The sequence below is a fragment of the Watersipora subatra genome, chromosome 1 (assembly GCF_963576615.1).
Source record: "Watersipora subatra chromosome 1, tzWatSuba1.1, whole genome shotgun sequence".
NCBI classification, from domain to species: domain Eukaryota; kingdom Metazoa; phylum Bryozoa; class Gymnolaemata; order Cheilostomatida; family Watersiporidae; genus Watersipora; species Watersipora subatra.
In genome coordinates this window covers 46,519,653-46,532,157 of record NC_088708.1, presented here as the reverse complement: position 1 = coordinate 46,532,157, position 12,505 = coordinate 46,519,653, and the positions used below count along the sequence as shown (strand labels likewise).

General features: G+C 36.7%; 1 protein-coding gene across 1 annotated transcript in view; it reads right to left on the bottom strand.

The window, feature by feature from the left end:
- Positions 1 to 12,505, bottom strand: part of LOC137410588 (phospholipid-transporting ATPase ABCA3-like) — a 77,962-nt gene that overhangs the window by 63,402 nt on the left and 2,055 nt on the right. Inside the window, exons 4-10 of the mRNA XM_068096032.1 lie at positions 11,809 to 11,929; positions 10,113 to 10,286; positions 9,618 to 9,799; positions 7,583 to 7,753; positions 5,195 to 5,297; positions 4,343 to 4,497; positions 2,252 to 2,407 (exon numbers count right to left, since the gene is read on the bottom strand). Of these exons, the coding sequence (XP_067952133.1) occupies positions 2,252 to 2,407; positions 4,343 to 4,497; positions 5,195 to 5,297; positions 7,583 to 7,753; positions 9,618 to 9,799; positions 10,113 to 10,286; positions 11,809 to 11,929 (1,062 nt within the window). The remainder of the gene's footprint in view (positions 1 to 2,251; positions 2,408 to 4,342; positions 4,498 to 5,194; positions 5,298 to 7,582; positions 7,754 to 9,617; positions 9,800 to 10,112; positions 10,287 to 11,808; positions 11,930 to 12,505) is intronic.

Sequence of the window (12,505 nt, the reverse complement as noted above, 5' to 3'; positions counted from 1 at the left end):
TCAGCTCAGAACCCAGGAACCTTCTGCACCTGGGTTCCAGCCACAGAAGGCACACCCTCTGTGCCACTCAACCACCCTCCTGAATTTTAGTATAATTGTATATATAGTTATTACACCTAGCAATCTCTCATGGCTGACCGGACTACCAGGGTGCTAGTACTAATAAAAAGAGATCTAAATGCTGAACAAAAACTATGATTCAATATTAGAGGCAATTACAGTTGCCTACAAATATTGAGGACATGTCCACTAAAGCTAAGTAGGACATGGTTATATTAGAGGCAACTACAGTTGTCTACAAACATTGAGGACATGTCCACTAAGGCTATGTAGGACATGGTTATATTAGAGGCAACTACAGTTGTCTACAAACATTGAGGACATGTCCACTAAGGCTAAGTAGGACATGATTATATTAGAGGCAACTACAGTTGTCTACAAACATTGAGGACATGTTCACTAAGGCTAAGTAGGACATGATTATATTAGAGTCAACTACAGTTGCCTACAAACATTGAGGACATGTCCACTAAGGCTAAGTGGGACATGGTTAATTAGAGGCAACTACAGTTGCCTACATATTGCGGACATGTCCACTAAGGCTATGTAGGACATGATTATATTAGAGGCAACAACAGTTGTCTACAAACATTGAGGACATGTCCACTAAGGCTAAGTAGGACATGATTATATTAGAGTCAACTACAGTTGCCTACATATTGCCGACATGTCCACTACGTTGCCTACAGTTGCGAACATGTCCACTAAAGATATGTATGACATGTCTAGCCTTATCACCAGTTATCTATTACTCCACTCTACTCTCATGACAGGAAGGAGGCTGACACTGATAATGCTACTAGTAGTAAACACGCCCATTGAAAACTCTTACTAATCACTGATTGTAGGATTTAGTTGCGACATTCTGCTTATACAACCCTTTATTGAGGCACAAGACTGACGTCCCGATAAGCTTTACGCCATTTAGTCTTAAACAACTGCTCCAAGCACCAATCCTAATGACTTGCAACATACACTAACTTCCTGCATGACTTACCAACATGTGATAAGAGTGCTCTGCGTCAATAAAACAACCTTATGTTTAACATGGTATTGGCTCATACTAAGAGTGCAGTGGGGTTCGTGTTAGCAGGGAGTATGTCTATGGAATAAGGGTATTCCAGTGACTTACCCCTCACAACTGTGGAAGAATTGCGCTAGTTCTTACATGATTTGGGTTAGCTGTAGAGGCTATGGTGACAATAGTTGCGCATATGCCACTGTGAGGTATCATGGAAAGTGTAGCCGAAGATTTTCATCGATGCTTAATATTTGTAGACTAAGCTAACCGACCCCAAGATATTACCAAATATAACAGATATATTTGATAATACCCAAAATGTTGTTAATGGATTAATTCGCGAATCTCTCTTATTCCAATAGAGCAATGAACATGTCAATCATATGTTAAAAAATGTTCTGTATGGGATAGCTACCAGTGCATGGCTACACCTACCTAGTCTACCAGTGCATGGCTACACCTACCTAGTCTACCAGTGCATGGCTACACCTACCTAGTCTACCAGTGCATGGCTACACCTACCTGTCTTTAAAGATAACTTATACCAAATTTTAGTAGATTCTGTAAAAAAGTATCAGTATTTTTCTATCCTTTGCGATTGTTTTTGATGTTTGAGGTAATCTGACTGCCAGGATGTTTCAAGATTAAAATCAACAAAACTAAATCGTGGTTAAAATACTCAGATCAAGCAGAATAGTGATTATGAAGTCCATAATTGCAAAGAAACTGACAGAATAGAGACACGTAACGCTGCAACTTGAATCAATAGCCGATATCAACAATCGCAACATTGATAACGTTTTAACAGCGATCAAGTTTTGTCGATTTCAATCTTGAAACATCCTGGCAGTCAGATCATCTCAAACATCAACAACAATCGCAAATGGTTGAAAAATACTGATACTTTCTAATAAAATCTGCTACAAATTTGTGTAAGTTCATCGTTAAAGTTTCCTCATAGCCTACACTTAGTTAATGATGGAGACCTACATAAGAGAGATTTACCTAGAAACATCTATTTTGGTTGCAGCATAGCGAACTACCAGCAGTTTTAGATATACCTTAAAGGGAACCTGGCAGCCTGCAGACGACTCTAACAGCTGACTGTACCTAGCCAGTCCAAAAACTGACTAGCGTATACATCCCACAAACACAAGTGAGATAAATTACCTTGCTATCACCAATCAGAGCGATTCCAACTGAGAGCTTGCGTTTCTGTCCGCCAGAGAGTGTCGAGGCAAAACTCGATCGTTTCTCCTCGAGGCCGAGAGTTTTGATATAGTAGTCTATTTCAGTCTTCAGCTGTTCACTCTTACAACGTTTGAGCTAAGAGATAGATAATATAATATTAGTTCATTTCTAGCCTTTCCCTCATCATTGAAGCGAGATGAGACACAAACCAAAAATATATTGTGGATTTGTCTCCCCACCAACACTCGGCCAACTGTATACAGTAGACACACAAATGGCAACACCAAATAAAAGCCTTCGTAGAAATTTATGAGCTCTATGTCAAGGACTTTACTTCAAATGTTATTGAATTTTATTCTAATCTGCATTGATGCACACAATGAACACTTACCACACTCTATAATACATCGATCCAAACAGGTAATGTTCTCATACATGTACATACATTTCCAACAGCGAAGGTTGATCATAAGCTTGTTAAATGTTGTGTCAGGTTTTACTACATATTAATATAGAATTATTCTATACTCCCAGCACTGCAGGTAATGTTGACCAGTTAGGCGAGTTGGAGAATCGCTATTGTATGGCTTTAAGTAAGCTGCTTGTCAGATTAACTCTTGGGTCAGATTAAATAAGTACAAACTCAGTAGGGCAATTCATCTTGCCGTGCCTTTTGGGACTGCACAAATATTGCCTATCAGTATTACCGCTAACATATGTCCGCAAGCAATGCACAGTTAGAGTGCACCACCCAGCGAGCAATGCACAGTTAGAGTGCACTACCCAGCAAGCAATGCACAGTTAGGGTGCACCACCCAGCAAGCGATGCACAGTTAGAATGCACCACCCAGCAAGCAATGCACAGTTAGAGTGCACCACCCAGCAAGCAATGCACAGTTAGAGTGCACCACCCAGCAAGCAATGTACAGTTAGAGTGTACAGTTAGACCAGCCAGCAAGCAATGCACAGTTAGAGTGCACCACCCAGCAAGATTCGCATGAATTTTATGTCATTTTTGTACTCTGTTGGTTATTAGACTTTCTCAATGATTGTTGTTTTATTTTGTTTGCTATTGTTTTTACTATTAGCAAACAATATACTCAAACACAATAGTAATATAGCTAATACATATTTTGGTAGATATTAATGATATTTAATAGTAAATGTGGGTAGAATTTTATATATATGGTAGCTGTTTACTAGAGACACAAAGTACATTCTCAAATACAGTCATACAGTTGTTTAGAGAGAATGGTGTTTCCTGCAATGCTTAGATGTATGATTATCTACTTTTAAGCTTATGCGCAACACATTGGTGAAAGTACAGCCATGATATGCAAGTGAAAGCATAATCAGAACATGGGAGAGAAAGTATGCCTATGACATGTAAAAAACCTACTCATGACGTTTGTATGAGTGTGTAACGTCAATGTACGGATAAAAAACCTCTATGACATGTTAGAGAAAGCATATCTGTGGCATGTTGGAGAAAGCATATCTGTGGCATGTGGGAAGAAGCATATATATGGCATGTGGGGACAAACACATCTATGGCGTGTAGGAAAAAACACATATATGGCGTGTGGGAAAAATACATCTATGGCGTGTGTGAGGAAGCATACCTAGTACTCGTGGGCATAAGCACATGTAAAACATGTGAATGAATGAGAAGTAATTTTAGCTAGCAATGTGTGGGGTTAACTTATGTCCTAGAGGCAGTCTTTCACTTCTTAGTTTGTATGCAGAGGTCTGCTATCTTTAACCATTGTGAGATAAGGCATGTTAGTTACTGATAACAGTTCCATGACTGGTAGTACAGTGTGCTATAGTATTACTACGGGCTTTTCTACACCTCTATACAACATTTTCGCCTTATAATGCCAACAAAATAATGTTGTATGGCAGGGTAAACTGTATAGTTTATGAGCAAATAAAGTGACCAGCGAACAATAATAGGAGTTGTCACAGAAATAAAGAATGGTACACTATTTAGCAAGTGAACCGAGTTGAACGAAGGAGATTCCACTCAATGCAGAAGAAAAGGTCGTGGCACCTAGACTGATATTCTACCTTAGCAAAGAAGTAGAGATGTTCCTCAACGGTCAGGTTATCAAACAGTATGTCGTGTTGAGGACACAGTCCAAGACTCGACCTGATGCTGCTGATGTCCTTCCTTATGTCATAACCATTGACCATTGCTGTTCCACTCGTTGGAGGCATGAACCCTGCAGGAGTAGCAACTCTTCATAAAATTCAATAAGCCTGCCCCATATAAACAATACATCAGCGTTTTGGTTCATGATAAGCAAAGATAACCTGGTTCAAACACTATTTAACTATAACATTATATGTGTGACGCAATACACTAGGCAAACAAGTGGTAGCAGTAATAGTGGTGTGCAGTATTTCAGCATGGCCACTTAACGAATGGGTGGAAACAGCTACACAAAGGGTGAATTATACCAGTATAACCAGAAATTAGCTGTACATGCATAATCATACTCAAATATAAACAGTTAAACAACCAAATGTAAGTGTTGGAGAGAAGCTTCATGGATGCGAGAAAGAAGATCGTTCTTATATGCATATCAAGTCGAGACTGAACGTGTTTACACATTGAAAATGTGACGCATAACCGTAATGTTGAGAAATGTGTGAACTCAACAAGCCAAACAGTACCGTAGCACAATAATACATGCCAAAAGTGTAAGCTATAACACCACGAAACTAGTCAATTTTTTAAAGACTAGCTTATAAATGAACGGCTGACATATTTTACGTCATGCAGGAAAAAGAACTGCTAAGGCAGAGTTAGGAGAGCACTAACATAGGAAGAGATGCAAATAGATGGCTCAGTCCTTCCTAACAACTTAAACCTTGAAGTTTTACACACATTTTAACAGGACTTGATGAAGGCCCTACCGGTAAGCATAAACATGGTAGTTGTCTTTCCTGCTCCATTGTGTCCTAGAAGAGCCGTGATTTGTCCGTCATACATGTTTAGAGAGAGGTTGTTGACTGCCACCTGCAAGAGTTGTATGTTAAAATATCTGATGTCGTCAACAACTTTCGTGACTGGTTCATGACTTGTCTCTCGCCAGGAGACTGTAGAGACATTTCGATTTTCTGTTTCATAATGATATAAATACTAGATGAATACTCGATGTTGCCCAGGTGATTTAAAGTCTTTGTACAGAAATTTATTTTTATGTAACATATAATAACTGTTACCATTCTAACTTTCAAATTTCATATCATGAGAATAGTGCTTTGTGCAGTTCAAATAACCTAGGAAAAAATAAAACAAATGTAAAGGTGTTTAAATGTGAAATAATTACAAAGTAATGGCTAGATAAATTCAGTTTTGTTACAACTATGGAGAAAAATGATTTAATACTGATACAATTAATACAAACTGAGCAAATAAAATAAAAATCATGAATGTTGAATTAATAATAACAATGAGTGCGTAGAAGTGTGTGTATAAAAAAGGTTACTGTTGCAGCAGGAGCTATCCATCAAAACTTTGAATACAACGATACTGGTACCTCTCGATACTGGTATAAATGTAGAAACGAGATATCGGACTGTCTTGTTTGGTACTTCATCTGACCAAACGGAAAGAGAATGTAAAGGCAATTCTTACTCGAGATAATACGATTGTCAATGTGAAAAGTATTTGGTCTTTGCAGATTTAGCGATTGACCTTAGAAAAAAACGGAAATAAGAGTGTAACGGGCACACTTGAAATTGAAATGGCACATTTGAAAATTACAAATAAAAAAGGTAATGGGTTATGGTAAAAAAATTTTTTTTTTTTAATGTTCCAAAGAAAAACAAACGCAAAAAGGTAATATTAGTTACTAATAAAAAGTACATGTTTACCATATGCAATCGCGATAAGGATAGATAAACAATTGAGAATGATAAGATGGTCTAGCCTAGTAGTTACACGCTTGTTAGTAGACTTGCGGTTGGAATGTTACGAGTTCAGATCCAGTACGATGGTGATTTTTCGTTGCTAAAACTGGACAGACAGACGACAGACATTGAGACTTATATTTACGTATGGACTATTAATTATAAACAGTAAATTTGACAATTCAGTTCTGATGCCATTGGTGTAAATCAAAACAGATTGCATAGTAAGAGATAGCATGGTAAGAAGCTAGGCCGGCTAGAAAAATAAAATGTATGAAGCTGATGTATTAGACATGACCAGAGAAGTGGATAAACTATAAACACAGAAAAGAGGAATTAGCATTGCGGTAAGTCGTAGCAAAGGTGTTGTTATGGTCGATTGAAAGAAAGGTAGTACAAACAGACATTATCACCACATGTTCAGCACAGAATTATCATTTGTACCACCACATCACTTTACCTCTAGAACATGGCTGGTGAATAATAAATATTTATTTAACTGATTAATCAAGATGATTGTTTCAAAGCTAACAGCTCAGCTCTATCTGGTAGTCGCAATATAAACTAGCTAGAATTCTCTTCACACGCAAATATTTATTGTTGAATATTAATCCCATTTTTATAAATCTAAAATAAACTAATTAAATAAACTTAAATTAAATCCATAGCTTTTATATCCTAATACAATTAGATGTAGCATATCGTCAGCAAAATGAACTTAAAGTAGTCAGACTATCAGAAAAGGCTTCGACCTTGCTACACTACAGTGAGAGGATTTTAATATTGTTTATTCTGCCATTCCTTTATGGAGTATTAACATGGCTAGAAAATTACTGATGAAGTGTAACAGAATTCATAGGGTTAGGTTCTCACTATGGAGAAGAAGGCCTTGCCAGGAACAGCTTTATGAACAAAAATGTGTAAATCTTAGTGAGAAAGACATAGATATGCAACACAATCCATCGTTTTTTTAGACATCATCAAGTCGTTTGCACATGCGCTCGTTCACGAAAAAGCCACCATATTTGTAGAAAACAATCATTTTTCTTTTATTTACTAGTACTTTTTGGTGTTGTTTTGGTACTATAATAAAAAAATTGCAAACAAAAACATCGGTTTCAAATTATCATTGCAAAAGCTTTGTGTTTTTAACGATAAAATTGTCTATAAAGATGGCCGGCAACGATAAAATGACGTCACGAAAAACGAAGGATATAACAAAATCCTGAAATGGAGCCATTATGGTCACGTATACAATAAAACTGAGTATATGACAGGTTTTCTTGCAATTTATTCATCAGAATATAAATCGCCTCCTGTTCACCTTCAATATAGATGAACAAGTACAGCAATTGACCGAGTCCAAACCAAAAGGTTTGCAACACTTACCTTTTTTGAACCAAACTTCTTTGTTAAGTTGCGAATCTCTATCCCAGCATCGAGGTTGCGCGGCTCTTCCTCAAAATAATCAGAGTTTTGCTCGGAGTAGCCATCCACGGTGGTAGTGGAAGTGGCCCTGTGCCGGCCCGCATTTTGTCTTGTACCACACCAGTACGAAGGCTATCAAAGCACAACCCAACATGTTCAACAAGCCAGCTGTTACAGGTTACACTGCCCACATACAAACTGTGTGTAAAATACATGTATAACCGATCAATATACATCCCTGCATGGTTAAATATTCCAACAAATCACATCGTGCCACTTTTTTCATCTGCAGATCCTTTTCTGAGACAACAAACTGTGTGATACAGATAACAGATGATGTCTTGCTATCAAATACAGTGGAACCTCGGTTCTCGAAAACAATTCGTTCCAGAAGGTTGTTCGAAAGCCGGGTTGTTTGATATCCGAAACAATTTTTCCCATTAGAATTAATGAATGTTAATTCGTTCCAAATCGAAAAAAACAACTTTGGTAAAATATTTTTTTAACATTTTACACCATAAACGGTACTGTATACTGCATACTATAAATAAAAATGGGTAGATATACGGTAGATCATGTTTATTTGCAATAAAAGATTTTCTATCTATGATGATGAAAAAATAAAACAAAAAGCAAACATTTCATGTGTTTTGCTCTTAGAATATCGAAAACATTAAAGGTTAAGATACAATACAAAAAATTGCAGAAATTGATAATGAAACAGCAAGAAATGCAACAGATCAGTTACATCAAAAATCGAAAGAAAAAGAAAATATAAACAGCAATGACACGTTTACTTCATGTCTTTGAAGAAGAATCCTTCTCCAAAACAATTTAGAGTAACTCGACTAGAGGAGTTGTCTCCCTAGCAAATCTCTTCGGTAGAGGAGACGCCGTCCCAGATCGTTCCCTCCTTTTTGTAAAGAATTTATTAAGTGTAATTTGCTTATTCCTTTGTTTGTAGAGCCTTTTGAAAGCATAGCATATATTTGCTGTTTTCGTAGCTGTCCCGAACGCTTAATTTCAATGCGCATGCTTCGGTTTGGTCGAAAACCGAATTTATGTTCGAGATCCAAAACGAACAGATCTCAGATTTTTTGGTCGAAAATCGAGTTGGTCGAGAACCGAAGTATTCGAGAACCGAGATTCCACTGAATAATAATTTAATTGATTATAATTTTTTTATTCCTTAGCTAAAAGTTAATGCTAATTGAAAGGGTTCTGAGGAAGACCTGCTCCTCCTATTTACCATCTAAACAATGTGTAAAGCAACCTCGATAAAAGACCGCAGTGTTGTTATACAAGGGCTATTTGAGCAATAGGAAATGGGTCATAGGTCAAATAGGTCAAATGTAACACAGAGGTTGGCTACGTAAGAGGCACAACACTTGGGCAAACATGAGATCTGTATAATGAAGATTATCAATAGTTTGAACACCAATATACACAGTTTCATATTAATATTGATAAGTACATAATAACGTGTAGAGATAGTCAAAACACAACTGTACTGTAGCAATGTTTACACAATTTGTGATAAGAATATCTTGGCAGTTTTTATTACTATTAATATTAGACAAAAAAATGTTAATTTCAACCTCAAATTAACATGTAGCCATACATTTTTAATACCAAACATAAAAACCTTATTCAGATAAACTACTGTCAATAAAATCAATAACAAAAACAAAAGTATATACATTTTGAATATATTTTTATTAATATCAAATCTGACACCAAGCTATCTTTAATTTCATCAAATATTTGCTAGAGTATGAAGTGAGCAGGCGACAGTTATGTTATGCGTTATGTTACAGGTTATGTTACGTTTTATGTTACGTGTTATGTTACGTGTTATGTTACGTGTTATGTTACGTGTTATGTTACGTGTTGTGGTACGTGTTGTGGTACGTGTTATGTTACCTGTTATGTTACCTGTTATGTTACGTGTTATGTTACGTGTTATGTCCACATAACAAGTACAGCAGTATCTTACCAGAAACAGGAAGTACGGTTTCTGAGGAATGCCAAAAGGACCGGGAAAGACGGCTTCAATATACCACATGAAGATGAGGTAGATGACAGAGTCAATGAAGAGCATGAGGAGGAGCTGTCCAAAGGTGAGGTTGTCATCGACGCTGACTGGCTGGTTAAGGTTGTTCCACTGCACTCCGATTCCTAACAATTAACTACATCTAAGCAACGATATTTGTGACATCATAAGTCGAGATTCGATTATATAAAAGATGTCAAGGATGTGATTACTTTTCAATTAGATCATAGAGTTATGGCCTGACTTATATGAATGTGCTATTCAACATACCTGCGTGGTGAAATGCTTTGTTTATAAGCCACTAGGTTTAACGCAATATATGCAATAAAACTACGCTGTTTCCTACCAAATAAAAGTCATTAGAATCTGTCGAGAGGAAACATCATAATTTACCGACAAGTTATCGATATAAAACGCTCTAAAACACAACCAACCAACCTGCTCCTTCAAACTTGCCGATGAGTACCATTCCGTAGGACATGGCAAGGTTGAAATCAATGCTGCTGCCGAGCTTGGCCTGCAGAGACAGGGTGTCATAGCGAGGAGATATGAATGAGTAGGGGATATACAGTAGAAAGAAGAAGACACCACCAGCTGCTGCTGCACTGTTGGCTAAAACAGAATAAATTTTATTTAGTGGAACACACCTAAACAAGCAAGATATCGAGTTGCTCGATATGTCGCTTGTTAGGTAGAACACACCTAACAAGCGACATATCGAGTTGTTCATTCTAGATAGCCATAAATCCTCAAGGTAACTTTGGTGATGCGTGTTGGAGTCCCACAACATTCTGAGATACCGTGCAAGCCCTATGCAGCACCTCAGTGATACTCAGCATATTCAGTGATAAGCATGCCTCTTCCATTTCTGCATTTATATAGCAAAACATCTAAAAGAGTTCCTACTGTATACAGTCAACACCCAAAACCTAGGCTACTAATTACAGAATCGGAAGCACAGGTCGAGACAATGACAGAAAACAACTGATGAACAGTTTTAGGAATATTTACATTGAGTGATTGAAAATATGAAATCGGACAAAATTATCAAGCAATATTAAAATCAAGTGATATGCGACTCATTTCGTTACCTCAGCAATAAGCAGATAAACAGTAGGATTACTTGGAGAGCAGCCAATCGGAGTAAAGAAATAATATTCAGTATATAAATTTCCTTTTAAAAATTAATTACCAATAACATGAAATACGTGTGAAAGAATGTTGTCACTGCGGTAGGTAGTAATAGATATAAAATATGTAATATACCTACATGAAAGTCCGATACTATCTGCTGTTGAACACTATTTATAACAGACCAGCACAGATATTTTTAGACAGTAATCGCAGAGAAACATAGTGGGATTAATAATTGGCCATTTGCAGCACCCACTTAAAACCTGCAAAATGGCCTTATGTGAACTTTTCTTTACATTTGTTATACAATTTAGAACTTCTACTGTAAGGATCGCAGACACCCAACTAGTTGGTTCACCTAGTAAACACACCGTTAGCTGAGAGGGGTAACAGATATGGTTATAGGATTTAAAGGGTTACTCACATCTGATTCATAATATTTTATCAGAAAGTATAGATATTTTTTATCGTTTGAGATTTTATATGTTGTTTTAGGTGATCTGACTGCCAAGATATTTCAGGATTAAAATCGTCAAAACTTAAAATGCTCAGAAGAAAAATACTTCTCCAAAAATTATGTCAGTAATCGCACTTCCTGTTTGTTCTTCTCGTTATGACATCGGCTGTTGCATTCACGTTGCACGCTGACATATTTTATTTTATCCCGTATTTGCTATTTGATTGTTAGAATAAAACTTCAAGTATAACTGCAGATACATTGGTATAGATGTTTCAGATGATTTAAATATAGGTTGGTTATAATTTGCCGCATTGTGTTCCTCTAAATGCCATGTAAACATGTGACTACCCGATGAGACGGTGTATTTATTACTTATAAACATTATGAACGACTACTGAAGTCATTTTTGGAAGTGTCTAGGCACATCTTTTTTTTAACAAAAACTGCTGATTCCTGGGAGTGCCGGTGCTTGCAAAGACCAGCTAGCGAATATTAACAAAACTAGAAATCAAATCAGGAGATAATTGAAACTCCACTCACCTTTAGAGAAGATTGCACTGATAAGGAAAGAGTAGCAGATTATGGAGATGGAGTACATCATCAAAAAAAACCAGATAAGGGAAAAACTGGAGAAAGTGAAAATATTCATGGTCTTTGGAACCTGTAACAAACAGAAGAGAAATGCTTGCTGGGCGGAACTGACATCGATGCATGTCAGTTGAACGAAAAGCAAATCATCGGTGTCATTTGGTTTAAAGTGGCCAGACATAAAAATTTGTACAGTGCTAAAGGAATCCATCCAGAAAAAAAACAAGCAAATTTCAAAAATGTTTTGCATTTTACTTTTGTAAAAGAGCTGGCTGAATGCCCAGCTTGCACGGGTAATAAAAAATTTATTGTACAGATAATTTATTTTTAATCAACATATACTATTCTAAATTTAAATGCAAAAGTTTGTTTATTTCTGTGTGGGCTACAAGTTTAATTCAGTTTATGCTACATATACACATGTACATATATTTATAGCATTTTGGAAAAGTCTGGGCAGGTATTTTTCTAGTAGTTCAAGCATGCTAGCTGAAGTGTGAAGTTTGCATTTTTTTTAAATCGCCATTGAAGATTGACAGGTGTAATAAGCATGTGCGCAATTACTCCATAGTATGGCAAGTAGGCCATGTGGCATAGTGGATATCACTGCCCAATAAAAATATATATATGACAATATGAATGCTATAAA